The following is a 26,855-nucleotide window of genomic DNA, read 5'->3' on the forward strand; positions in this document are numbered from 1 at the left end:
TAATTTGAGTTAATCTGATTTAAAGTTGAATGATTTAATGGGGTATCAATTTAAACGCAGGTGGTATCAATTTAACAGTTGATTAACTTCAGACGGCTGAGTCCCTCTTTTCCTGATAACTCGGGACGGGATTGAAAACATCCCCAGTTGATTTCGAGCCGTTATGCAGAAAGCCGAAAAGCGCCTCCAGGCCCTTACCCAAAAGTACTCGGGTTTTTCCAAACACGACTATTCCAAACTCGATGTGACTAATAAAATTTTTAAAAAACCGTTCCCTAAAACCGCGTTTTTTCTCCTTGTCCCGCTTCTCCTACTCACGACTCAAATAAATTTTTTTGACTCGTCTTCGGTAAGTTAAATGTTGCTCAAGACGATACTTAACACTTAACACACTTTAGTGTTTAATCGACATGCCATCTGACTCATCGAAATGGTTCCGAGAACCCGAATCTTGCGACATTTGCGAGGGCGTGACAGAAGTCCCAAAAATCAAAAACATTTCGCCTTCTGAATTCTACTCGAATTTTGTAACATCGGCGAAGCCCGTCGTTGTGACCGACGGTGCGACCACTTGGCCGGCGTCCCAAAAATTCTCATTTGATTTTTTCAAAAACTTGTACGCGAATTCTGACTCGAATTTTTGCCAGTTTTTTCCCTACAAGACCGAATTCACTTCTCTGGAAGAAGTGTTAGAGATGGACCCCAAAAGGGCTAATTTGGAGCCAGGCCAAAAGCCCTGGTACATAGGCTGGAGCAATTGTAACGATAATGCGGGAAAAATCCTACGCGAGTATTACAACACCCCGTATTTTCTGCCCAACACGTCGGAAAACATCGCCCTGAATTGGATTTTCATGGGGGGACCCGGACAAGGGGCCCACATGCATGTAACTCACTCCAGTATTTATATACAGGGTTGCTCTAATACAATTCTAGGTCGATAATGTGCAATACCCGTCTTGGCAAGCACAAATAAAAGGGCGAAAATTATGGAGACTGGCCCCACCCCCTGAATGTCTTTACAAATGTCAAGAAATACAAGTTATTGTGGAGTCGGGTGAAATAAGTAAGGGAGTTTTATTTTCACATTTCATTTCTATTGTGGTTTTTAGTCATCGTCGATACAAATCGTTGGTATCACCAAACTTTTATTTTGCCAGGCGAGATAAGTATCACAATTGGAGCTGAATTCGATTAAGTGTACTCAAAATCCTACCAAATACAGTCATTGTAGCATGTCAAGTGTGTTTCTTTTACGTTTCTTTATCATTTGATAAGAGTAAACCACTCAAATTGAGTAAAACGGAAGCAAACTCAAATTATTCCAATTCTCATCGTTAACCTTAAGAATTCGTTCACACATCATACAAGTGCATTTTTTCATTAATGATGTGAATCAAATTATAAATTTGAATACAATATAATTAATAATAATTTATGCCACGTTATTGTGCCATGAGAAAGCCTTATTAGGGGCTAGGTGCACAACAATTTTAATTAATCTTATCGAAATTTTACAATTATTGTAAAATGCCGCAACAATAATGTGGAGATTAGTCAATTGGTTGATTACAATTCTCATTAAAACAAATAATAAAATATAAATTTTCCAATTTTTAGGGTAAAAAAATGAAAAACAAGACAACAAACAAAATCAGTATTTTGTTAAACTTGTGTAGTTAGGTCAATATGGCGTTAACGGTAAATAGAAAAAATTGCGTATGAACCATTGAAAAATCGATGTAAATGGGTTTGACAGCGCTGAGTAATAGTAGTAGAAAATTCGCGTTGTTCCATTCTCCACTTTGTACACTTCTCCAGTCGGTTTTGTGGCTCTGCATGGTGGGTTTGTCGCGCATTACAAAATGGCTTCTCCGTGTTCGGATTTTGCCAAACTGACCCCTGAAGAACAGGAGGAAATCAAAGAAAAGTTCCACGAGGTGTGTATTCTATCAGTTAAGACCGTTTCCAATCCTTATCATTTGATACTATCAGAAAACACGGTTTACATGTTTACATCGTTGAACGTCGTGACACATGGCTAAGCTACGCCCAACTTTTCAAGAATTTTTCTTCAAACTATAGTCATAGTCGGTGTGAGTTTTCCCGAAATTGTGACCCACATTCCGGGTTGTTTGGTTTTCCACTTTGGCACATTTCGGAAAAAAAGCACTTGACTCGGCTGGATGAGTCATACGTTTACCATAATTTTATGGGTGTTTAGTCATAAATATGTATCTGTTGTTACATACTTACTTATCGGATGAGTTAGGAATTTGGAATAGACCATGTGTCTTATTTTTACACCATCAAAGCATGAAATAGGTTAACTAATTACTCTGTCTACAAACTAGTTCTTTTGCATAATTCACTCATTTATCAATTAATTAATTAACTCCAATCTTTCGCTTCAGATTTGAAATTGTTTTGTTTCATTGGATCGATTAAAGGACACGAAAATGCAGATTTCCTTAAATAGAATAGATGAAGGTCTTGTGTCACGGTGATCCCAATTTTAATATCGATTCTAGGTGTGTTTCAATTTTCAATCAAACTCTGGATATTTGCTTGAGTCATTACACCGGAACTAAATTTCCTCTCAGAACACAAACTATTACGTGTTTCTGTAAAGTCTATCACTTAAATAAACATAAACCCATCCCTAAATCATTGATTATTTCCTATCAGTTGATATTTTTCGACTGGTCATTAAATGCCATATGTCGATCAGGGAATTAAAGACTTTCTATTTAGGGATTAGAAACTCATTATGAAACTTCCTATTGTTCAAGCAACACTGAAAATTGATTTTCTTCATGCTTATGAAATGACTAGAATTTACAAAATCTGCAGTAATATAACGCTGTGGTAACATAAACTCAAAGCAAAGCACACAATTGTGTAAAAATAATATTGACTCGTAAAGATTTTTATAATCATCAAAATTATCGAAGATTATGTTGTGTGTGATAGCTTATCGAGAAAATTTCAAGTAATTTTGACTAGAATTGTGAAGTTCTTGTCACTTGAAGGTTGTGTACAAAATGGCCCTTTCAAGCGTAGATCAAGATTTTTTGGAAGCTTTTCAACAAGTGAGTAGAAACACTAGAACTTGTTCTTGAATAACATTTTCTGAACGTGACAAGGAGTAAGAAAAGTTCTACATTTTGTGCATACGTGGACGAAACTAAATTAGTTTAGCGGAATTCACAAGATTACGTGACACAAAACAAATCCTGACTAAGACTCAACAGTTCTAAATATCAAAATTCAGAAAGATTAAAACCAACTATTTCCGGGGAATTTTGATAATTGTTATTGTCACAAGTTGAGGAGATTAAAACCGTCGCTAGGCGTGGTTAGGGCTAGAAAGCATCCTTTCCCACTTAAAAATTATCACAACCTACTTATTTACATACGTTTGAACTTGTAATAAACCATTGCCGTGACCCACTTGCATTGCAATAATTCTCAATGTTGATAGATCGACAAGAACGGGGATGGCTACATCGACTTGAAGGAGTTGAGGGACGCTTTGGATGCCTGTGGTTTCAAAATCCCGGGCTTTAAAGCCCGAGCGATGGAAGAGGAGTTCAACAATTCGAACCGAGCCCGAATTCCGGGCAAAATGACTTTAGACGAATTCCAGAAGTTGTGTAGCGATTTAAAAGCGAACGAAGTTGCGAGTACTTTCAAAATGGCCGTTACGAAACGCGAAAATTTGCAACATTTAGGGGGGACATCGGAGGCTTCGAACGAAGGAACAACGCATTCGGTGCGAGTGGAGGAACAGTTGGCTTTCTCCGATTGGATTAACTCAAATTTGAGACACGATCCCGATTTGAAGGATTTACTCCCGATTGATCCCGAGGGAAAGTCACTCTATGACAAAGTCAAAAGTGGGATTCTTCTATGGTGGGTGATTAACTGATTATCAATCGAACCATTTAACTTGTTTTTGTTTTTAATTTTAGCAAAATCATCAATCATTCGTGTCCAGATACGATAGACGAACGAGCAATTAATAAGAAAAACCTCACTTTATACACCAAATTAGAGAATCTTACTCTAGCCTTATCATCAGCACAAGCAATTGGTTGCAATGTTATCAATATCGACGCACATAACCTTTCAAAAGGGACACCACATCTCGTTTTGGGGCTACTTTGGCAGATTATCAGGATTGGACTTTTTAACCAAATCACTCTCGAGCATTGTCCAGGTCTCACAACACTCTTATCAGAAGATGAGAAGATTGAAGACCTCATGAAACTATCACCAGAAGCTATTCTACTAAGATGGGTCAATTACCACCTCGAACGGGCTGGAGTATCACGACGTATCAACAACTTCCAGAGTGATATCACCGATTCCGAAGTCTACACCCACTTGTTGAAACAAATTGCCCCTCTAGAGGCCGATGTAAACACAAACGCACTCATGGTAAGGGTTTTGACATCTTTAATAAGCATTATCAATCTTTGATATTTGCCAATGGCATGAGATGGGCCACAGATTGATATATCAAAAATCATTGTTACATTTTCCATGTTTTGATATGCATCAACCAAGATTTTGATATGGTTACATTTTTGATGTTCTGACATGTATCAAGTAAGCTTTTGATATCAATCTTTGTTTGATATGTGCCAATGGCAATGAATAGGCCAGGGATTGATATGTCAAAGATCAGTCATTGTTACATTTTCCATGTTTTGATATGCATCAACCAAGATTTTGATATGGTTACATTTCTGATGGTGTGACATGTATCAATCTTTGATATGACTGAGTAGGCCAAAAATTGATATAGATCAAAGTCAGTCATGGTTACATCTTTTGATATCAATCTTTGTTTGATACGTGCTAATGGCAATGAATGGGCCAGAGATTGATATGTCAAAGATCAGTCACAGTGTTTAAATGAGGGTAAGTCCGAATTAGAAGGCGGATGAACGTTGATTTTTGTAGTAAATATATTGGAACATAAAATGCATTCTACACCACAATTTTATAACCTGTCATAGATTACCGACCGAGAGTCGGTATTACAGGAAACAATATTGCTTTTGAATTTAGATTTTTTGATATGGATATTGATATCAGTCTACATTTTTGATGTTTTGATGCGCAGGAACGGGACCTCCACGAGCGCGCCGAGGTGATGCTCCAGCAAGCGGCGAAACTGAAATGCCGCGCGTTTGTGACCCCTCAAGACGTGGTAAACGGCGTTTACAAACTAAACTTGGCTTTCGTAGCGAATTTGTTTAACAACCATCCCGGTTTGAACGAAACCAATGGAGTTTTAGAAGGTTACGAAACGGTTGAAGAGACTCGAGAGGAGCGAAGTAAGTCAATGTTGGGGAAAATCCCGAGTTGCATAGTTTTTTTTTTCAGCTTACCGTAACTGGATCAACTCTATGGGAGTGAGCCCCCACGTGAACTGGCTGTATTCCGACCTTGCTGACGGTCTTGTAGTCTTCCAACTGTATGATATTATTAAACCAAACATTGTCAATTGGAATCGGGTACATCGGAAATTTACAAATCCCCGAAAGAAGTTTATGGAGAAGTTGGAGAATTGTAACTACGCTATTGAGTTGGGGCGGGAGATTAAGTTTTCGTTGGTGGGGATTGCAGGACAGGATATTAATGAAGGGAATGTGACTTTGACGTTAGCTCTGATTTGGCAATTGATGCGAGCTTACACTTTGACAGTTTTGTCGCAATTAGCCGAGTCGGGGAACCCCATCGTGGAGAAAGAAATCGTACAGTGGGTTAATAATAAGTTGAATTCTGCAGGGAAAAATTCCTCAATCCGGAGCTTCCAAGACTCGACAATAGCCGATGCTAAAGTAGTCATCGATCTAATCGATGCTATCAAACCCGGAGCTATTAACTACGATTTAGTCAAAACTGGTGGAACTGAAGAAGTGAGTGTAATACAGGGTGCGCCAGGACTCGCGCCCAGAGAAAAATGCCGTGTAAAGTAAGATACCAGGAACATGGAAACAATCTATAGTTGTATCTTAAATTGTAACTGTTAAATGTTATTTGTGGCTTTTATTGGCAAAATTTTTGTGCCTTTACTAGATAATTATAAAAAAACGTATACAAGATCAAGTAGACATAAAAAATGTCAAATGTCAAATTTTTTTGACAGATAGAACTTTAATATTTTTCCATGTTCCTGGATCTTATCTTACTTGAAATCTATCTGGGGGCCGAGTTCTGACACACTGTGGTGTAGAGCACTGTATAATTGTTTATTTTTTAAGGATAACCTTGCAAATGCAAAATATGCAATTTCAATGTCGCGCAAAGCTGGTGCTAGGGTGTATGCACTTCCGGAGGATATTGCTGAAGTTAAACCGAAGATGGTGATGACAGTATTCGCATGTTTGATGGCTTTAGACTATACACCTAATATGGACTCTCGCCGACAGTAGTCAATGTCAGGGTTTTTGGTTTTCTTGTATTGGGTTTTCACGAAATTGTCACTCTCATATCATACTTAATTTTAGTCTGTGATCACACCAGCATTCCAATATTCAAGACCAATGTATATAACTTACTCTAAGTACAAGCCTTTAAGGTTTACGTGCAATAAAATTTATTTTGGGCTGTAAGTAACAAGACGACGTATTTCCAAAATTGATCATTCCCATTACAAGTTGTGTATATTTTATACATTCTTTTTATTTATTTATGTTGGGGAGTGAAGTGCCATTTTACGTTAGTAATCAACATATTACATATTCAACCGTAATTAAGTCTAGACTACGTCAACTTTCTAATTTTATAAGATTGTATTGAATACAGAATCTGGATTAAGTGGGGGACAATTGTAAGCCGACCCGAACTGAAATTAAAACAAATTTCAGTATTGTAGTACGTAAGAAGCTCTTATTCCATTTTTCTGTAAATCCAGTTACAGTTACCATTCCTTCCTGTCAGTGATTTTTACAATCGTCACACTTAATCCATCAGTACTAATAAAAAATTTAATAAATAAATATTTGTTTTAATTAACCTCCCCGAAAAAATCCTTGCTGGCGTTCACTTCCGGTTTCATGGTCTTTTTCCCGGGGGTCCATCCTGCAGGACACACCTCTCCATGCTCATCTGTAAACTTGAAAGCTTGGACTAGCCGAAGTGCCTCATCAACGGAACGCCCCACAGGTAGATCATTCACTGTCATTTGTCTCAAAATCCCGTTCCCGTCAATGATGAATAATCCCCGAAACGGGACTCCAGTTTCCTCGTCTAAGACCATGTAATCCCGTGCGATTTTCCCGGATTTATCTGCCAACAGAGGGATGTTCATCGGGCCTAAACCCCCTTGTTTTCGAGGAGTGTTGATCCAAGCTAAGTGGCAGAAATGGCTATCGGTTGAGACACCAATAACAGCGGTTTTGATTTTTTTGAAATCGGGGGCGCGGTCCGAGAAGGCGATTATTTCAGTGGGGCATACGAAAGTACTGATTATTTGGTATTGTAATAAAAAAAGTGATTGTTGTACTTACAAGTCCAATGGGTAGAAAAATAGGACGAGGTATTGACCTTTGTAGTCGTCTAAACTTATTTCTTTGAATAGGCCGTCAACCACTGCAGTGCCTTTGAAAAAGGGGGCCGCTTTTTGGAGACTTAGGATTGGCATTGTTGGGAATTGGGCAAAAGAGGACGAGTTTTGTCTTAAATATGAACCAAAATTGATTTTTTTCTAATCTCTTAATGCATTTTAAAATTTTACATGAAAAACGTTTTCCGATCTGATTTTTTAAATTTTCAGCACAAATTGTGTACTAAAACATTGAAAGAGTTATCAAAAATTTATTTATGTAATTCTTATAAGTAAAATAATTAATTTTTAATTTATTAATGTTTATATAGTGTCACGAAACAAAAGATTGTGTTCAAAGATTCAAAAGAGTGCATAAAACGTAAATTAATTTAATAACTTTAAAAGCGTTTTTCTCAGAAATAATATGACTTAGAGCATCTCGATTTTTGTGAAAAATTAAAGTAGAAGTAGAAAAAATTATTAACAAATGATTCATTTTAGAAAAATCAAAAAAATCGTGTTTGTGATAAAAGAAAGGCTATTATGTTCTTTCTCTTTCTTATACTTTGCTCTGTTTTTTGCTCTTATGCATTCGTGCGCTTTCTCTCTTTCATTATACTTATAAAAACACGTGCACATGTTTTAACGCTTGCAAAGGACGCTATCTTTTAACATTTATTTGATTTGATAATCCAACACGTAATTTTACGTCTAGAAAACTATATTTTGAGTTCTTAAGACTTCTAGAAATGGAAAAAAACCTTTTATGGATTATATAACTATAAGATTTAAAGCAAAAAGGTAAAAACCATTAAAAGTAGCTTGAAATTATCTATTTATTGGCGCAAACCGGAAGTCGCTCCGGGTTATGGTTCCGGGTACAGAGACATTTTTAGGTTTAAAAAAAAAACCGTCATATCTCAAAAACTATGAGTCCTAGGTCAAAACGGTTTATACAGGCGTATTCTCCGGTTAATTTTACATATAGTACTAGTTTTTCATAAGAATTAAAAAAAATTGTTTTTTTTTGTCAAAATCGGGTATTTCAACCATTATTTTTGACTTTATTACTCAATATCTCAAAAACTATGCATCGTAGAGTATTCTAAATTAGTTGCATCGTGTTCAGCGCGTAATTTTACGTCTAGAAAACCATATTTCAAGCGTTTTTACGACTTTTAGGAAATTGACTATTTTTACGATTTTACTACCGCTCACCTTGAAAGACTCAAAAAATTCGTAATTTTTTAAACTTGACCCAATAACGTTTTATGCATTTTTTCGAGTGTTTAAGACCTCTATAAATGTAAAAAACGTTATATGGATGAATTTTATAAGGTTAAAAATTTTTTTGATTTTCATCGAAATTTTGGTCAATTTTTGGCACCCGGACCGGTCTATTGCCAATAAATAACTCCGGACTTATTGATAATAACCTGTTATGTTGTGAGTCCTAGGTCAAAGCGGTTTATACAGGCGTATTCTCCGGTTAATTTTACAATACCGTTTGGATTTTAATCTTTTTTATTGTTACTAGCTAATGAATAATTTATTGTATAATGTAAATGGAGAATTTATTAAATAAATTGGTTTCTTATACATAGCTCTAACACTGACTAAAATTAGTATTAAATATGTTCAGTCTCCCTATTGAATAAATAATGCAGATGTGAATTTCGAAAGTGAAAAATTAGTTCGTCTGAAGATAGGCAACACAATATACAAACATTATTGGCGGGTCACATTTTAGGTTACATACATTTTATTTTTATATTGTATTGTTGTTATTGTATATTATTATGGTAATCATACAGTATAGTATAATTATTATATTAGCTACTCAACAACGTGATTAAAAGAATTTTTGTCAACTTGTATGTACGCATGTACTCCAACGCCTTGTGCATTGCATTACTGTCAATGTCAAATGTTAAACTGGGCTGTCATTTGTCAGCTGTGTGTCGATTAAAAGAAAGACCTATTCTAACTTCAAAGAAACGTTTTCCAACAATCAATCCTTTCTCTGGTCGACCCTTTCTTCTATTATAATTTCGTTGGAATGGCGAATGAGAATTGTAAGTATCCATGTTATTTGCTATACATATTTTATATTTACAGTTAATTTATAGATGGTTTTTTGTCCTGCGCTCGGGAATGTGAKAATCCACAAGCCATATTACAATTATTTGTAGACTTGACCCCACAAGAGTGTGCGTTTCAACCAATTAGCATCTGGAGTCGGCAGACCAAGAGGAAAAAAAAKCCATGTCTATGGTYCATTTTGTATACGGCGAGAAATCCAGAAACCCAAMTTTTAAYAGGAGCACAGGCTCGTCAACTCCGTACACAAATAAACAAACGCAAACCATTCAACGCCGAAATCGTAGACTATGAATTTTATGAAAATTTACAAACTGGTCAGGTAGGATGGCTGTTTATCTGGAAGAACTTGGAATGCAGTCATCAGCCAAATTTTTGTAAAAGCAGACAATGTCCCCTAAAGGAATGCTAACTTTTTTTAACTATGTGTYGGTAAATATAAGAGTTTGTATAACATAATATCTAAGAATTTGTTTAATAAGTACGTTGGCTGACAATTTAGTCTTCAAATAAAAAACAGTATTATAAAATTTGAATTTTTATATACCTTTAAGATCAGGGTGAATTCTTAATATTTTAACTGTTGTGRTGAATGGRTCCATGGACCAAAGGCTTTTTAATATGCTTTAAAAACGGGGGTGTTTTCACGATTTTATCTGCTTTTCTGTTAACCTTGAAAATCGAGACATTTTCACAATTTTTTCTGCTTTTCTATTTACCCTTGAAAATCAGGGTGTTTTTCCTTAAAAAGTAGCTGTGTGCTGAAGGGGCTGCGCTTTTCTGTTGACCCTTGAAAATTGGGGTGTTTTACCTTAAAAAGTGCTGTGTGCTGAAGGGGCCCACTGCTTTTTATTTACCCTTGAAAATTGGGGTGTTTTACCTTAAAAAGTGCTGTGTGCTGAAGGGGCCCACTGCTTTTTATTTACCCTTGAAAATTGGGGTGTTTTACCTTAAAAAGTGCTGTGTGCTGAAGGGGCCCTTATAGTAGTTACAGGCGTATTCTCCGGTTAATTTTACATATAGTACTAGTTTTTCATAAGAATTAAAAATTTTTGATTTTTTTGTTAAAATAGGATATTTCTACCCTTATTTTTGAATTTCTTACTCAATATCTCAAAAACTATGATGCATCGTAGAGTATTTTAACTAGTTGCATCGTGTTCAGCGTGTAATTTTACGTCTAGAAAACCATATTTCAAGCGTTTTTACAACTTTTAGGAAATTGACTATTTTTACGATTTTACTACCGCTCACCTTGAAAAACTCAAAAAATTCGTAATTTTTTAAACTTAACCCAATAACGTTTTATGCATTTTTTTGAGTCTTTAAGACCTCTAGAAATGTAAAAAACGTTGTATGGATGAAATTTAAGGTTAAAATTTTTTTTTTTTTTAATTTTCGTCGAAATTTTGGTCGATTTTTGGCACCCGGAGCGGTCTATTGCCAATAACTCCGGACTTATTAGTAATAACCTCTTATGTTTGGTACCGTTGGAAAGCAAATTTAATTTTCTATCATATAAAAAAAAGATCAGTGTTCTACGATAAATAGTTATCGAGAAAATTTGTGATAAAATCAAAAGTATGGAAAATATAAATCCGACTATAACTTCAAAACTATTAGGAATTTTGCAGTTTTTTTGACGGCAATCGATTCCCTGGAACACTTTACATAGGTCTAGGTCAAAGTATTATATTATTGAGACCGGGTTATGGCTCTGGGTACAGAGCTATTTTTAGTTTTATTAAAAAAATATATCTCAAAAACTATGAGTCCTAGGTCAAAACGGTTTGTACAGGTGTGCTCTGCAATTTTACATACAAGACCAAGAACAGCATATAGACAAATATTACAAGTCTAAAATCAAAAGAAAAATGAGCTTTTCTTTCCACTGAGTCAGAATAACGAAGTTTTAATTACAAATTTGCTCGTTTCAGGTTAAGCAAAATTTGAAGTTTTAGCGTAAAATGAAAGATATTTTTTTTTCCTCTTGTAAACCCAATCCGGGGACATTATTGAGTCTTTAGAACTAATAGAAATGTAAAAAACGTTATTTGGTTCAATTTTAAAGCAGTGCAAGTAGGTCATTTGGTCGGATTTTGAATTTTTTTAAAGTTTTGGATTTGCCACTAGCTATACCTTTTTAGAAACAGTTCTGTTTTGTGTTAATTTAACCGTATTTACTATATCATTAAATATTTTTGTATGTATTGTTTGTAATTTTATACGTAGTGATTTCAAAGCTATTAAAAACAGTTTTATTTTAATATCGAAATAATTTAATGATAACGATCTATATGAATAAATAGAAGCGACAACATGATGATCATGATAAAACGCATCATGATACTGAAAATAGTGCTATTTTCGATTTTGCTGGGCCTTGCATTTTCCCGCTATTTTGTAAGTAATTTCTACACATTTATCACATCTACAAATAACTTAACATTAAAAAAAAATTAGATTGTAGGTCCAGCTCAAATAAAAGTTTTGAACGTAGTTCCTTGTGCCGAGTATCATAATCAAACGATGCAATTTATGCTTAAAGGGCATATGTATAATAAAAGTACTCAACTTTTGGATGGGTTTTTAGGAATCCCTGATGATTTAGATAAATCCGTTACAGTAAGTACTTCGAAGTAATTAAAAAGTAAACGGAAAAACAACTTTACAGATGTATATGAAAGCATCAAGAGTAGATAAGCATAAAACACAAGTGAATTCTTTTGTGATAAACGATTCTGAAGCTTGCACTTCTTTAAATAAATATGTCGGGGATTTATGGCTTAATATCCAGACTCAAATCGGGATGGAACCTGGATTTTGTCCCATAAAGAAGGTTTCTAAACCAACACCAAAAGTCCCATTAATAAAAATAAATATTTTAGGGTAACTATTCCGTAAAAAATTTAGTCCTAGACTTGTCGAAATTGAACGTCCAAATGATTTTAGAAGGGGTTTTTAAAACCCGTATCATTTTTAAAAACCAAACCAAACCCATATATTGTGGTGACTTCACTATAGAGCTGTCACCAAAAAATGATTAAAACAAATGACAGATGAGCATGACATAAATTATGCATAACAACATTCCACATGCAAAAGAGACGTGTCTCACATAAACAAACCATTTATTGTTGGTTTTTAAAGTCAATAAACTCTTAAATAAAGCAAATTTTCCATCAACTAAAAGATTTTTAGTACTGTTATCCATTTAAATAGAATAATCCCGTTCCTTAATCCATTCTTTCGAAATAAATATAAACCAGTTTAAGAGATGAATACTTGGGTCAGTGATCTCACGGTCAAGGTGAATAAATTTAACAGTAAAATGCAACCCCCACAGTTGTTTAAACAAAGAGAGGTCACAAGGAAGCACAATAGTCCTGAAGGACGCCTCATACCTAGCATATTAATCACTAAATTGACAAGAAACAGTTTGAATAACCATTGAACAGTTTTATGATTTCGAAAGGTTTGCCTCTTGGTTCGTTGACATAAAAAACGATCAAGATGAACCGTATATAAAAGTTGAAGGAACGCTGGGACTAACATTTATTCAAGTGCTTCGGTCCCAGCCACCAACACACAAAACATGAAGCTACTTCTAGCTACAGCAACAATAATAACACTACTACAACCTTATTGTAAGTCAAAAAAAATTTTTTTCTTTTTTAATAGAATTTTTCTAGCCGCAAGCCCTGCTCGAATTGTTTGTTACTTCAGCAATTGGGCTATATACCGGCCTGGGGTTGGGCGATATGCCCAAGAGGACCTTCCTGTTGACTTATGCACCCACATAGTGTACTCTTTTATTGGTGTAAATGACGCAGATTGGAGTGTTTTGGTCATAGATCCTGAGGCAAGTTTCCAAAATTGTGACAATTGATAAAATTTTATTTTTCTATAGCTGGATGTTGACCAAAATGGCTTCCGCAACTTCACCAATTTGAAAAAAACGCACCCCAAAGTGAAATTCCAAGTCGCAGTCGGGGGTTGGGCCGAGGGGGGCTCAAAATACTCGGCCATGGTGGCGGAAAAGTCGCGCAGAGGGGCTTTTATCAGGAGCGTCATCAGTGAGTAGAAAAAAAATTGTGATACTCATTGTTCATTTAGCTTTCATGAATCAATACGAGTTTGATGGGTTTGATCTTGATTGGGAATACCCCGGGGCGGCTGACCGTGGGGGTAGTTTCAGTGATAAGGATAAATTCTTTTACTTTGTGGAGGAGTTGAGACGGGCTTTTGATAAGGAAGGGAAAAATTGGGAAATCACAATGGCGGTCCCCATTGCCAAATTCCGATTACAGGAAGGTTATCACGTCCCGGAATTATGCGAGTACGTGAATATTAATTAATTTCAATTGTGTTAATTATTTTTTTAAGGTTGTTGGATGCCATTCATGTAATGTCATATGATTTGAGAGGAAACTGGGCCGGATTTGCGGACTCTCATAGTCCCTTGTACAAGAGACCTCATGACCAATGGGCTTACGAAAAATTGAACGTCGTATGTATTTTTAGGGCCCCTGGACCCCCATTTTTCACAACTGTGTTTTTTTAGAACGATGGGTTACAACTTTGGGTTGATTATGGATGCTCCCCTAAAAAACTAATCGTTGGAATACCCTTCTATGGCCGTACTTTCACCCTTAGTAACAGTAATACCAACTACAACCCTGGAACTTACATAAATAAAGAAGCAGGGGGTGGAAACCCGGGACCTTACACTAACGCCACCGGTTTTCTTGCTTACTACGAGGTCAGTTAACAGTTTCATGTTTCAACCCTAACAATTTTTGACATAGATTTGTCCCGAAATTTTGAACAAGGAGAGCGGTTGGACCAAAAAATGGGACGAGCAGGGTAAAGTCCCTTACGCGTACAAAGGCAACCAATGGGTGGGGTACGAGGACCCTGAAAGCGTTCAAATCAAAATGGATTGGATCAAATCGAAGGGTTATGGTGGTGCGATGACTTGGGCTATTGACATGGACGACTTCCATGGCCTTTGTGGTCCCAAAAACCCTCTTATTAATATTCTTTATGCTAATATGAACTCGTATTCGGTCCCAGAACCTACCTTTTCGACAACTCCTAGGCCTGAATGGGCCCGGCCTCCCAGTACTCCATCTGCTGATGGTTCAAAGCCAGTACAAACAACCCCAAAACCGGGGCAATGGGTGCCTGATGAGGCAACTTCGAGTACTCAGAGGACTACGACGGTGAGTACGACTGAGGCTTCACCACCACCAGTTGTCTCAAATCCGCAAAATGAAGTTGATGGGGCTGTAGCCCCCAAAGAGTGTAAACAGGACTTTATGCCTCATGAGCTTTGTGATAAGGTAAGTGGATGATGTAATCATGGTGTCATCTTAATATTTTTGATTGTGTAGTACTATCGATGCGTACATGGGAAACCCACGGAATTTGCATGCAGACCAGGGACAGTTTTCCATACTCAGAGCAATATTTGTGATTGGCCAGAACATGCCGATCGTGAAAAGTGCAAAAAGATTGAACAATAAAGTTTTGACTGATTTTATGTACTTAAGATATCTTATGTATTATTTTTATTTGAAATAAAAAAAATTTCGATATTGGTTGTTTTTAAACATTGAAATTGATTTTATAATAAAGAAAACAAGTATGTGAAGCACCCCAAAGCATCCCACAATCGATAATACAGACTCCATTTTTCCAAAAGTCAAACTTGCGGCGAATTTGCTCTCCGTGTTTATTGTAAGTATTTTTTTAAACTTGACCCAATAACATTTTATGCACTTTTTTGAGTTTTTAAGATCTCAAAAAACGTAAAAACCGTTATATGAAACAATTTTAAAGTTGAATTTTTTTTATTTTTGCGGAAATTTTGGACGATTTTTGGCACTCGGAGCGGTCTATTGGCAATAACTCCGGACTTATTGGAGATAACCTCTGTGGCGGGTTATTGAGTTTTTAAAACTTTTTGAACCTACATTTATTTTGGGCGAGCGGTGGCCCACCAACCAGAACGATTAAATTTCTTTGACCTCAGCCAACCCGTGAGATCAATCGGTTTCAGGAGAGTAAGGTGCAGTCAATTAAAAATGCATTTAATTAGTAAATTAATGTATTTGGAATAAAATAAAAATGGTTAACACAAAAAGGGTAAATAAATGTTAAGCGACAACAATTGTCTAAAATAGGGAGTGTTCTTGTTTTAGGCCTTATCAAAGTCATAGTACAAAACTGAAACTATTTTCTAAACGCAAAGTGATCAACAAAGGCATTAATGTTTAAGAGACATTTTTACATTTTAACGGAAATTGGTAAAAATAACAAATGGTGATTATAGCACGCTTTTAAATACAAAGATCTGTTTAATTAGTAATTTTACACTAACTATGGACTTTAACGAAATCTCTGTCGTCATTATTTTGACTCATGAACCTATCTATCTTTCAACACGCTTATATTTCAAGTTCATCCCGGTCCAAACGCTTTAGCTTATCAAAAACATTACGTAAATAATTTGGAAATTTTAATAACGCTTTCGGTTGACATTTCGTTCGAAAATCCACAACAAAATCATAATATGGTACGACATGGTAAGTCGGAGCAACGTGAACAGTCAAAGGGAAAATAAATCAAAACTTACAGCTCATGACTATATGCAATAGAACAATCAGACTGCTTCGGGCTGATAGCTTCTGGCCTCAGATGGTGGCACAGGATGTTTTGGCAGCTTCTTCTTCAATTGGCACAACTAGTCTGGTTCGACTAGACGACTGATTTTTGACTGATCTCTTAGCGATATTCGCGCTTCCTTTTTATAGGGCGAATAACACGTCATCTCTTGCGATGGGTTCCTTCCAGTACTCAGGGCAAGGACATTCTAGTGCGAATATTTAGTGAATCATAAGAATCATAAAACGCACTTAAGATTTTTAAGTCTTCCGCGAAAAACTCGTCGCCTGCTCTAATTGTGTTTACGTTATAATTTACACCGCTGTATCTTCTCTCTAGATGTAGCTAGAAAATTGATTTTTTTATCAAAATGTTCCTTAATTAATGTAGATTGCAACGCATTTATCAGGATTTAGTTTCGATATAAGAGAACTGAGAAAATTACAGTTTTCTTGTAACGTGTCAAATTTGTGTAGTGAAATTTTCAAGAAGCGAAAAAAATTTTTATTTTACGAGATAGACCTTTACATGATCGAGATGAAATTAAGCCAATACTTCAAATAAGTTTTTGGTGTAAAAATCATTTTGATGGGTGTAATACAAATGCCGAAAATTGCAATTTCAAAATCTGGTACTCGTTGGTGTATTAAATACTCCAAAATAGTTGCTTTTTAATAAAAGATACGTTAAAATTTATTTAGAAAAGTTGTTTAGAATTAACGTCTAGGTCCGTATACGAAATTTTAAAATCATCGGCCAATTTTAATTTCTCCTTTTTTATGTTTATTTCGAAAATCAAAAAAGTTGTTTTACGAGTACATATTATGAATAAAAAAATTCACAAAATTTATAAAACAATGAAAAATTGCTAATTTTTTTTACAAATTTTTATTTTTTTTTCAAAAATAAATAAAAACCATACTTAGTCGGTCGATGATTTTGAAATTTGGTATAAGAGCCTAGACCTTGATTCTGCCACATAAAAGGCACTTTACTCTACAGAAAAATAAGTTATTGAAAGTTTCCAAACTTAGTTTCTGACAAAGTTTAGTTTCAAAACTAAAATTATGTCAGAAATTAGATTTTAACCAAGCAGGGCTGAAACCAAAAAAATTAAAATTTAAATCAGATTTTGAAATTGCAATTGCCTCATTTGTATTAAACTTATCAGCAGAAAATCAGCAGAAAATTTTACATAAGAATCAATTTTTAAAAATCGTGTGTCCTTGAGTCCGGACGGCCATCAATAACGGAGAAATAATTCAAATAAATCACACACTTGAGAAAAAATTATCGATTAAAAAAATTCGAAAAAACATCAACTTCAATACGATTAAGAAACGCCTTGTAATGTTTTATTATTTTTTAAATTTCGAATGGTGTTGGTCAAAGTGACCTTAAATGGGATTGAAACTCATCAACTGAGTAATATTTTTTTTTATGAAAAACAGCTGGACACAATGGATCAGTACAAAATTGTTAATTAATTTAATTGTTAATTGATTAGCCAACATTATAGTTTAGCGAGGTGACAAAAAAGTCAACTAAACTTTCAGACGTTTCAGTCGTCAAAAATTGACACAATAAATCCAAAACATATACCACGACCACGACAAAGATCAAGGAAATGACTGAAATTCTGGCGCCTGTAAATGTACAATTTTCAGGTTCCGAGCAATGCTATCGCTGATAAAGGCTTCAGTATTGTCAATGTGAGTGAAAAATTACATACCAGGTGAATAAAACGTATGGAACCAAGCATTTTTTTCTTAAACTAAGCATTTTACGAAACAAATAATTAATGTAGTGTAAAGTACAACTAAAATGTGACCACTTATCAAGAATAACATTTTTCGCAATTTCTTTTAGTTTTTGAGTTTTGGATTTTTTTTTTTTTTAAACGGCAACCCATCATGATTTAATTAATAATTAAGTTGGGTGAAGCACTCCTTAGTCGGTAAAACAGATTACATTTATATCCTTCTTGCAAAAGTCAAAGTTTCAACAAAGTTTTTTGTTTGCGTTAATTGTAAGTGTTTTTATGGATTAAATCGTTTATTCTAACATTATTATACAGGAATCGCCACCACGTGAGCCCTAGTGCAGCAGAGCGACAGAAACTCCTACGTAGAGGTAAGTCCAGGGGTAAGTTTTTCATTAAACAGTAAGGCGTGGGGTCACTTAGAAAAATATCTTTAAAACTGAGCCCTACAAGCCTTAAATTGCAAAAAAGGTTTCCAAAAACGGGAAAATAAACGATAGTCGACGTAATTTTCAAATTTTAAGGGAGACATTTTGTAATTTTTTTGCCGCCATTTTGTGAGGTTAGGAAGGTCTAGAATGTTCTAGAACATTCTTGTTGAGCGAGAAATTAATAATTTTATTGCTATTTGGTCCAATTGTTTTTAGAAACAACAACTGAAAGAATCGCGCTTTTCTTTTTAAATGTTTGGTTCGCGCATGACCAAAACGAATATTTTTAATGTAGACTTAAATTTTGATAAACCTAATTAATGTTTAGGGGGTGTGAACAAAATACATTTTAGGGGTGGTCTGTGACAGGCAAATCAATTAAAAAAATTGGTTTTGTGGCTGTATAAAAAAAAATGGTAGTTTTTTTATTGGACTTGAAAAAGTAAAGAATGCAGAGTTGGCTGTTGAAAATTTTTGTCCAACATAGCGGAATGAAAATAACTAGAATCCCTCTAAATTGCCGGCATTTTTTGAGGTTAGATAATTGTTTATATTTTTTAGAGTCGCAAAACCATCTACAATGGCACTAACAGGAAAAACTCAATTGGTTATCAATTGCTCGGTAATTCCCCCTCAAAAATTTAACACTTGATTTAATTAGTAAAATTGTAGCAATCAGATTACTACATTCACTGCATTATTAACTCTGGGGTCATCTTAGACGAAGACATGGAGTGCATTTTGATGCATTTCGGAAGTGATGAACGTTACAGCCAGGAAATTAAGTTGTCGTTTTTGCAAAAATTAATTGGGGGGTTGTCTTTGGCTGGAACTGTCTTCTTGGCGGAAAGAAAATGCCCTGTTTACATGTTGCCAATTTCGGCCTCGCCTGTTCTATTGATGATTGTCAAAACTATGCGTCGTTCCATCCGACAAAGGACACAAAAACGCAACTTCGAGATTTTTGTTGATACAGTTGGTAAAATTGCGAAACTAAATCGCATGATTTCTGAATATTTTAAGCACAAAAACGTCGCAAGGTAGGTTTTTAATTGATTGGAAATGTGACGATTGAGAATTTTTTTAGTCCTGAAACTACTGATATTATCAATCCTTACACACCAGCTATGAAGAAATTGGTCGAATTAGTTTTCATGGAAGAAACCTTTGTATGTTACAAGCTAAGGATTTGCGTACGCGAATTGGGGAATTATGTGCCTTTCCTCAAAAAGGAGTTTGCTCATGTGGAGAATATTGAAATAGATAAGTTGACCAGCTTAAACATTCACAATATCAATGACTGTGTTACCCAGTTGAAAGTTGGTTTAATCATTTAGCCCAGTTCCTAATTTTTCAATTTTATCATTTCAGCAACTCTGTGATATTTACTTGTTACTAGCTTCCAATTGTTTAACTTCGTTGACTATTGCTTTGAGTCCTAGAATTTGGTCTCAATATGATGTTGATCTTCGCTATATCTTAGAGCTACTCATTCCGAGAATGAGAATTATCACGGAGAAAGCTTACAATGTTATTAATAAAAAATTTGATGATCTAAAATACTACTACTTAAACCGAAGCCAAGTTAAAAAGCGAATTATGAAGATCAAACCAAATGGACAATCAAAACTGTACATGGGGACTTGCGATATGATGGTACATGTCTCAGACATTATTGAAAAGTCTGAAATTGTTTACAAGATGTTGCAAAAGGTGAGTGTTTTCTTATACTGAAAAAACGACTAGGTATACAAACGTTACATAATTTTGTTTTTACAAGACGAACTGGGTATAAAATCAAATAATTGATACTAAAACCTTCTTTGTTCAACTCAGTTTTGCTTGTAATCTCGTCTTTTTGGCCTCTTAACAGACTAAGGAGGGCATATTTTTAATTTAATTGATAAAAACAATTACAAATGGCTTTCAATCAGCACAATCTTCAAACTTTGAACGAACGTGAAGTGGTTGGCAAGTGCATTGCGGAGCTCCGTACTCACGTGTTTGATTACTATGAGGCTTTGGATATTTTGCATAAATTCTATGAGATAAATCTGAACCAACCGAAACCCCAAACCCAAAGAAAACTCGTTGAGATTCCTGAAGATGGTCCTGTTGCCTCAACCAGTCACGGGGATGTTGATGATGCAAGCTTGAATTCGGTTGAACCGGACAAGGATGAAGAATACGAGGCGTATATTGGAGGTATTATCGTTTTTAAAAATGAAAAAATCTAAGCGTATTTTCACAGCCAACGATAATAATTCTGATACAAGCACTAGCTACAGTGCTTACGAGGAGCAGGAAAGCCGCAGATATGCTTCCATTTTGGGCCAGGAATTGAAAAAGAAATTGAAATCTCATGCCCGATTCGTTGCTGCAAGACAACGCAGAGGACTTGTCAGTATTTCAGAGAATTGCAACTGCAAATTTTTCTTTTCAATTTTTCAGAAGGAGGAAGAATCCGAGGACGAAGCCAGTCAACTGCCTCCACGATTCGTAATATCCGTTCTATAATATAATGTTTTATTTTTAATATAATTTTTTCAGTTTCAAGTTCCCGAGCCTTTGCCACCGATGCGTATTCCGGATCCGTTACCCAACTGTGAACCTTTTGTAAAATTTTAATTTTAGACATTTCAAGTACTAATTAGTTGTTTCAGGGAAGGGTTCTTGTTCCTCCCCCACCCCCGCCGCCGCTACCACCAATTGATTTAGGTGGATTTGATGATGATGATGAACCAGAGGGGGTTTACACTGTAGTATATTAAGCAAATGATTACGCATTTTTTAAATGTACTTGATTTTTTTGTTTCAGGTGAACCATTTTCTTGATTCTATTAAAGCTGCAGCTCAAAGCCGTTCCAGCAGCGAAGAAGTATTTCATTTCAGCGGATCTGACGAGTAGCTGAAATTATTTGTTCACATGATTATAAAGTATTAACTTATTAACTTATTATTATTATATTAGACGTTTGATGTGTTCGTATTTTTTGTATTCAATTAGTTTTGTGAGTTCTAACGTTTTTGTTATTTGATATAAAGTTTTTGTGAGTTCGTATTTTTGTTGTTTGAATCATAATATAATAATCCCCTACACCGCGCACCAGTGTTGCCAGGTGTGGTGAAATTTCACCAGATTTGTGATTTCCATGGTGAAAACTTTTGTAAAATTCTACTATTTGTGATTTTTGGAAATGAAACTGTTTTTCTAACATTTTCTACGTTTTCAACCAGAAACTTGACCATTTCGTCAATTTTTGTCAAAAAAGTCGAAAAACCACCAAATACCTAGATTAAAAATAGTTCTGTTTGTTTTTTACAAGATTTTACTAGACAGGATTGAAAATGACAACATATTTTTGTCTTTTTCGAATATTTTTTCAGCTAGAAACTTAAAATTTCGTTAAAAACAATCCAAAAAGTCGACCAAAAATGGCGTTATTTTTGCCCTTTTCATGTGTTTAAGCACGTTTTCGAGATAAAACAAAGAAAAAAACTTCACAAATAAACTGAAATTGATGTTATTTTGTTTGTTTCATTCGATGTAACTGGTTTTTGAACAAAATAAGACAAAAATAAGCCGCGAAACCAAAAAATTTAGCCAAAACGCTTTTAAGCACATTTTTGTACTAAAATCTCAGTTTTTTTGCTAGATTTCGGTAAAACAAACTAAATAATCAAGAGATTAAGTCTAATTTTACATTATTTTTGTGTTTTTTAATTGTTTTAGCACGTTTTTCAGCTAGAAACACAATTTTTTCGCAAAATTTTCTTGAAAACAAGTCGAAAAATCATAGAATTATACCGGAAAACATGTCATTTTTGCTTTTTTTCAAGAGTTTAAGCAGACTTTTAAACTTTAAACTGCGTTTTTTCGAGAGATTTTGCCATTCAAATCGTAATCATCGTAACTTATTATCTTAATATTAGACGTTTGATGTGTTCTTATTTTTTGTGTATTCTTTTGAATTTAATTGGCTTTGTGAGTTCTAAATTTTTTGTTATTTGAAATAAAGTTTTTGTTAAAACCTTTGTAAAATTCTAATATCTGTGATTTTTTGTAAATGAAAAACTGTTTTAATATCTGTGATTTTTTGGAAATGAAAAACTGTTTTTCGAACATTTTCCACATTTTCAACCAGAAACTTAACCATTTCGTCATTTTTTTTCGAAAAAGTCGAAAAACCACCAAATAGATTAAAAATAGTTCTGTTTGTTTTATTACAAGATTTTACTAGACACGATCGAAAATGACAATATATTTTTGTCTTTTTCGAATATTTTTTTTAGCTAGAAACTTAAAATTTCGTTAAAAACAATCCAAAAAGAGCAGTCGACCAAAAATGGCGTTATTTTTGCCCTTTTCAAGTGTTTAAGCACGTTTTCGAGATAAAACAAAGAAAAAAAACACACAAACAAACTGAAATTGATGTTATTTTGTTTGTTTCATCCGATGTAACTAGTTTTTGAACAAAATAAGACAAAAATAAGCCGAGAAACAACAAAATTTGGCCAAAATACTTTTAAGCACATTTTTGTTCTAAACTCTCAGGTTTTTTTGCTAGATTTCGGTAAAACAAATTAATAATCAAGAGATTAAGTCTAATTTTACATTATTTTTGCGTTTTTTAAGTGTTTTAGCACGTTTTTCAGCTAGAAACACAATTTTTTCGCAAAATTTTGTTGAAAACAAGCCAAAATATTATAGAATTAGGCCGAAAAGCATGTCATTTTTGCTTTTTCACAGTGTTGTGGAAATGAAAAACTGTTTTTCGAACATTTTCCTCGTTTTCAACCAGAAACTTGACCATTTCGTCAATTTTCATCAAAAAAGTCGAAAAACCACCAAATACCTAGATTAAAAATAGTTCTGTTTGTTTTTTACAAGATTTTACTAGACAGGACCGAAAATGACAATTTATTTTTGTCTTTTTCGAATATTTTTTCAGCTAGAAACTTAAAATTTCGTTAAAAACAATCCAAAAAGTCGACCAAAAATGGCGTTATTTTTGCCCTTTTCAAGTTTTTAAGCACGTTTTCGAGATAATACAAAGAAAAAAACCACACAAATAAACTGAAATTGATGTTATTTTGTTTGTTTCATTCAATGTAACTAGTTTTTGAACAAAATAAGCCGAGAAACCACAAAATTAGGCCAAAATGCTATTAAGCACGTTTTTGTACTAAAATCTCAGGTTTTTTTGCTAGATTTCGGTAAAACAAACTGAATAATCAAGAAATTAAATCTAAAATTATTATTTTTGTGTTTTTAAGTGGTTTAGCACATTTTTCAGCTAGAAACACAATTTTTTCGCAAAATTTTGTTGAAAACAAGCAAAAATATCATAGAATTAGGCCGAAAAGCATGACATTTTTGCTTTTTTTCAAGAGTTTAATCATGTTTTTAAGCTTTAAACTGCGTTTTTTCGAGAGATTTTGCCATAAAAATCTGCTGAAAAGGCGAATTTTTCAACTCGGACTTGGTGAATTTCATGTTTTTGATCTGGCGGCACTGCCTCTCACTTAAACGTCAAAAAGTTAGGCTAAGTTGTTTATTAAATTTGTTTAATACACTAAATAATGTAACCCTTGCCAAAATTGTGTCCTCAGCGCCTAAAAATAAATGTGTGTGTGAAAATGAAGTTCAACGATAGAGAATTGATGACAGTGGGTGAAGGCAAACCAGAGTTAGAGGGAATCCTTCATCATATGAAGCCCCAAGCCAACGATTGGTCCGACTGGTACCAGCAGCCCTCATTTAAAGAAAGACACTTCAAGTTAATCATGAATTTATTATTTTATTACCGCGTGAACACCACTGAACAGGAACAGCAACCCCTTGGTGTCCTAGTCTTAGAAAATGCGCAAGTGGCTTACGAAAGGCCCCACAAAGGGATTCCTTTCGCTTTTTCCATCACATTTAAGGTAAATGATAAGTTCAAAGACAATGAAGCAAAACATATTTTTTCGTGTCGTTGCGACGCTGATGTAAATAAATGGGTGTCTATGTTAAAAATGCACTCGTATGAGTACTGGAGGTGTCAGTATATCATCCTCAAGACAAAAATTAGCATGAAGACAGGAGAAGACCCCATTTTGGACTATATGAGAAGTAAAAATTCAACTGGCAGTCAAGCAAAAAAAGTGGAAGTGAAAAAAGTGAGGAATAAGGAAAAGAAATCAACGTTTTGCAGTCATTTGGAAAATTCCACTTTTTTTGAAAGTGAGAGTAGCTACACGGAAACCAAAGTTGTTACAAAAACCACAAGTAACGTGACTGTGGATAATTTAATAGATTTGTAACTATTTATTTCACAAAATCTCTCTTGTTTCAAGTGCAATTTTTCAACTCTAAACTTGTTCTATAACTCAGGTCAGTGTCAAAAAATTATAGTGATCGTAGCTTTTATATTTATTTATTTAACTAGATACAAATTAAGGAACAAATGCACTTAATTTAACCATTTGTAAGTTTATTTATTAAATAAAAAGTCAATCCATGAAACCGTTTTATTACGCAAAACACCATTAAAAAAAAACAAATTAACCCCAACAAAAAATTAAATCAGGAATGGTAAAATCGCTTTCCTCTTCTTGGGATAATTGGGGAACTCCTGTCGGTACTTCTTGTGCTTCCCAATAGCCCAAACAGTCATTTGGTACAGTCCCGCGAGCGCAAAAATAAAAACTGAAAAAAAGCGTCACTAGTTGACCCCCAAAATTCCACTTTTACCTGGAAAACAACCCGTCAAGAGAGTGAAACCGACCCAAGACCCAAACTCGTAAGTGTAATTGGGACATGAGACGTAATTAAATAATTTCGTGAACGGGTTCGAGTCCGGTACTGGAATTTTCCTCACGGTCGAGCCTTCAGGTCGTAAATTCCTCAATAAAATATGAATACTTAAATTACCAACTTCGCAGAACTAAAACTAAAGTTACAAAAAAATTCACCAGGAAATTGACGTACTAGAAATATGAAAACGCCGAGGTAGAAGAGCCACGTTGGGGGCGCAGTGTGCAAGGGGTGGTTAACATGGTAGGCTAGATAAATCGCAAAGCCCCAATAGTAGGAACAGTTTTTAAATAAATTGAAAATTGGCATTGTTCCGTGCGAAAATCGGTGCACAAACGCCGTTTCAAGAATTCTTTTCCCATAATGAATAGTCCATAAAATACCGGCGTAACTACAATAATTGAATGCATTTTTGTTGGTAACAAAAAAACTTACTATGCATTATCGTGGACTTTGATAAGTGACCCCCCGCATATTTTGTTGATTTGCTCAACTGGAAAAATATAAAACGGAAAAATATCTCTGGCGTTGTGCCCCCGCCCCTGTTCCAGACTCTTGCCCCCGTAGAAACAATGCGGGAATAAAAACAGGGCCCCATAGAGAAATATCGGCCCCGCGTATTCGAGGAAGAAAACCGTATCCCAGCCGATTTGTGGTCCCAAATCCTTAACATAAACTGTGTTAGGAGTCTCCAAGTTGATTTTATTTATTTCTTGACTGTCTTTTTCGTCTTTTCCTTTCGGCCCATTTCGTATCGATTGGCGCTCAACTCCCAATTTGTACTTTTTGAAAATCTCCTTTTTTAAGTCTTTTATTGTCGCCGAACTCGCGATTGAGATTTTCCCAATCGGTTTACCGGAAGTTTTCACCACTTCCAACTAGAAAAATGCAAGTCATGTCAATTTACGGAAAAATAGCAAAAACGTACCTCGAGAGCCATGACAGTGTTGAATTTTCTTCAAGCACCACCGGAATGTGAATTTCAAGGATACCTTGAATACATTAACATAACCTTCAACTTTGGATAACACTTTTTTCAATTTCAATCACTCAATGTGACTACACAATTATTTCACAATACAATACGAGCGTTTTTATAAAGAAAAATGAACTTTACACCATGGGTGATACTGATAAGGCGATTTTTGACAATTTTTGAACTTACCTGACCACCTGTCTCGAGTAAACAAACTAATTAAACGAAGATGGACTGATAAAATTCCACTAATTAAATAGAGACACCGAACTGTTCAAAAATGGGCTTATTAAGCAAGTGGGAAGTCAGACAATGCTTTATTTTGCATTACATTAAAGTTTATCCTTAAAAAATGATTACATTATTTTTTTCGTTATTACCGGTCATGTGATCAAAAAATTGACCGATGACCATGCTTAAAACCGATTTTTTGAAAAAAAATTACCAAAACGCAATTCAATTTATTTGCTTAATTTTTTTATCTTATTAATTTTTTTCATAATTCATGACAGTTGACAGCTCGGAATCACAGCGGACCAGTTCAGTTTTTTGAT

The 26,855-nt window shown here is 34.8% G+C and overlaps 8 protein-coding genes and 1 long non-coding RNA gene across 13 annotated transcripts; 7 read left to right on the top strand and 2 right to left on the bottom strand.

Moving 5' to 3' along the window:
* Nucleotides 1–157: 157 nt before the first annotated feature.
* LOC123006585 (bifunctional arginine demethylase and lysyl-hydroxylase JMJD6) lies at nucleotides 158–1,242 on the top strand. The gene is made up of 4 exons (XM_044401174.1): nucleotides 158–349; nucleotides 399–887; nucleotides 937–1,066; nucleotides 1,113–1,242. The coding sequence occupies exons 1-4, from the start codon at nucleotides 164–166 to the stop codon at nucleotides 1,196–1,198; spliced, it is 891 nt and encodes a 296-aa protein (XP_044257109.1). The 5' UTR covers nucleotides 158–163; the 3' UTR covers nucleotides 1,199–1,242.
* A 530-nt stretch (nucleotides 1,243–1,772) lies between these two features.
* LOC123006487 (plastin-2) lies at nucleotides 1,773–7,016 on the top strand. 3 transcript variants are annotated; one of them, XM_044401012.1, is made up of 7 exons: nucleotides 1,773–1,940; nucleotides 3,485–3,915; nucleotides 3,975–4,443; nucleotides 5,135–5,348; nucleotides 5,398–5,933; nucleotides 6,279–6,475; nucleotides 6,525–7,016. In XM_044401012.1, exons 1-6 carry the CDS (start codon nucleotides 1,866–1,868, stop codon nucleotides 6,447–6,449), a joined length of 1,896 nt encoding a protein of 631 aa, XP_044256947.1. In that variant the 5' UTR covers nucleotides 1,773–1,865; the 3' UTR covers nucleotides 6,450–6,475; nucleotides 6,525–7,016. The 3 variants fall into 3 exon arrangements, with proteins under 3 accessions (XP_044256947.1, XP_044256946.1, XP_044256948.1); XM_044401011.1 differs by having other exon boundaries at nucleotides 1,775–1,940; nucleotides 6,279–7,016; XM_044401013.1 differs by lacking the exon at nucleotides 1,773–1,940 and adding an exon at nucleotides 2,941–3,092 and having other exon boundaries at nucleotides 6,279–7,016.
* Nucleotides 6,720–7,660, bottom strand: LOC123006488 (peroxiredoxin-2-like). The gene is made up of 2 exons (XM_044401014.1): nucleotides 7,527–7,660; nucleotides 6,720–7,481 (listed from the first exon to the last, which is right to left on the bottom strand). Exons 1-2 carry the CDS (start codon nucleotides 7,658–7,660, stop codon nucleotides 7,025–7,027), a joined length of 591 nt encoding a protein of 196 aa, XP_044256949.1. The 3' UTR covers nucleotides 6,720–7,024.
* A 1,698-nt stretch (nucleotides 7,661–9,358) lies between these two features.
* LOC123006570 lies at nucleotides 9,359–10,194 on the top strand. Its single transcript, XR_006412817.1, has 2 exons — nucleotides 9,359–9,639; nucleotides 9,694–10,194. It is a non-coding gene; the product is annotated as an uncharacterized LOC123006570 (long non-coding RNA).
* Nucleotides 10,195–11,983: 1,789 nt separating this feature from the next.
* LOC123006381 lies at nucleotides 11,984–12,997 on the top strand. The gene is made up of 4 exons (XM_044400815.1): nucleotides 11,984–12,067; nucleotides 12,128–12,289; nucleotides 12,339–12,503; nucleotides 12,553–12,997. The coding sequence occupies exons 1-4, from the start codon at nucleotides 11,984–11,986 to the stop codon at nucleotides 12,709–12,711; spliced, it is 570 nt and encodes a 189-aa protein (XP_044256750.1). The 3' UTR covers nucleotides 12,712–12,997.
* A 138-nt stretch (nucleotides 12,998–13,135) lies between these two features.
* LOC123006380 (endochitinase) lies at nucleotides 13,136–15,264 on the top strand. Its single transcript, XM_044400814.1, has 8 exons — nucleotides 13,136–13,311; nucleotides 13,357–13,526; nucleotides 13,575–13,740; nucleotides 13,781–14,003; nucleotides 14,051–14,174; nucleotides 14,229–14,426; nucleotides 14,473–15,009; nucleotides 15,061–15,264. The coding sequence occupies exons 1-8, from the start codon at nucleotides 13,260–13,262 to the stop codon at nucleotides 15,190–15,192; spliced, it is 1,602 nt and encodes a 533-aa protein (XP_044256749.1). The 5' UTR covers nucleotides 13,136–13,259; the 3' UTR covers nucleotides 15,193–15,264.
* Nucleotides 15,265–18,299: 3,035 nt separating this feature from the next.
* On the top strand, nucleotides 18,300–21,587 carry LOC123006378. 3 transcript variants are annotated; one of them, XM_044400811.1, is made up of 12 exons: nucleotides 18,300–18,362; nucleotides 18,411–18,466; nucleotides 19,088–19,148; nucleotides 19,199–19,566; nucleotides 19,614–19,845; nucleotides 19,898–20,239; nucleotides 20,461–20,731; nucleotides 20,778–20,926; nucleotides 20,978–21,025; nucleotides 21,077–21,142; nucleotides 21,190–21,288; nucleotides 21,345–21,587. In XM_044400811.1, the coding sequence occupies exons 3-12, from the start codon at nucleotides 19,107–19,109 to the stop codon at nucleotides 21,432–21,434; spliced, it is 1,707 nt and encodes a 568-aa protein (XP_044256746.1). In that variant the 5' UTR covers nucleotides 18,300–18,362; nucleotides 18,411–18,466; nucleotides 19,088–19,106; the 3' UTR covers nucleotides 21,435–21,587. The 3 variants fall into 3 exon arrangements, with proteins under 3 accessions (XP_044256746.1, XP_044256745.1, XP_044256747.1); XM_044400810.1 differs by lacking the exons at nucleotides 18,300–18,362; nucleotides 18,411–18,466 and having other exon boundaries at nucleotides 18,816–19,148; XM_044400812.1 differs by lacking the exons at nucleotides 18,300–18,362; nucleotides 18,411–18,466 and having other exon boundaries at nucleotides 18,817–19,148; nucleotides 21,190–21,285.
* Nucleotides 21,588–24,040: 2,453 nt separating this feature from the next.
* LOC123006784 (pleckstrin homology domain-containing family J member 1-like) lies at nucleotides 24,041–25,034 on the top strand. The gene has a single exon (XM_044401555.1). The coding sequence runs from the start codon at nucleotides 24,167–24,169 to the stop codon at nucleotides 24,830–24,832; it is 666 nt and encodes a 221-aa protein (XP_044257490.1). The 5' UTR covers nucleotides 24,041–24,166; the 3' UTR covers nucleotides 24,833–25,034.
* On the bottom strand, nucleotides 25,026–26,765 carry LOC123006783 (probable very-long-chain enoyl-CoA reductase art-1). The gene is made up of 6 exons (XM_044401554.1): nucleotides 26,491–26,765; nucleotides 26,254–26,317; nucleotides 25,761–26,203; nucleotides 25,500–25,716; nucleotides 25,263–25,455; nucleotides 25,026–25,217 (listed from the first exon to the last, which is right to left on the bottom strand). The coding sequence occupies exons 2-6, from the start codon at nucleotides 26,263–26,265 to the stop codon at nucleotides 25,090–25,092; spliced, it is 993 nt and encodes a 330-aa protein (XP_044257489.1). The 5' UTR covers nucleotides 26,266–26,317; nucleotides 26,491–26,765; the 3' UTR covers nucleotides 25,026–25,089.
* Between the last annotated feature and the right edge of the window lie 90 nt (nucleotides 26,766–26,855).

This window comes from Tribolium madens, unplaced genomic scaffold, assembly GCF_015345945.1.
Source record: "Tribolium madens isolate multiple individuals breed KSU strain unplaced genomic scaffold, Tmad_KSU_1.1 Scaffold_2;HRSCAF=44;Tcas5.2_LGX, whole genome shotgun sequence".
In the NCBI taxonomy this organism is placed as follows: Eukaryota; Metazoa; Arthropoda; class Insecta; order Coleoptera; family Tenebrionidae; genus Tribolium; species Tribolium madens.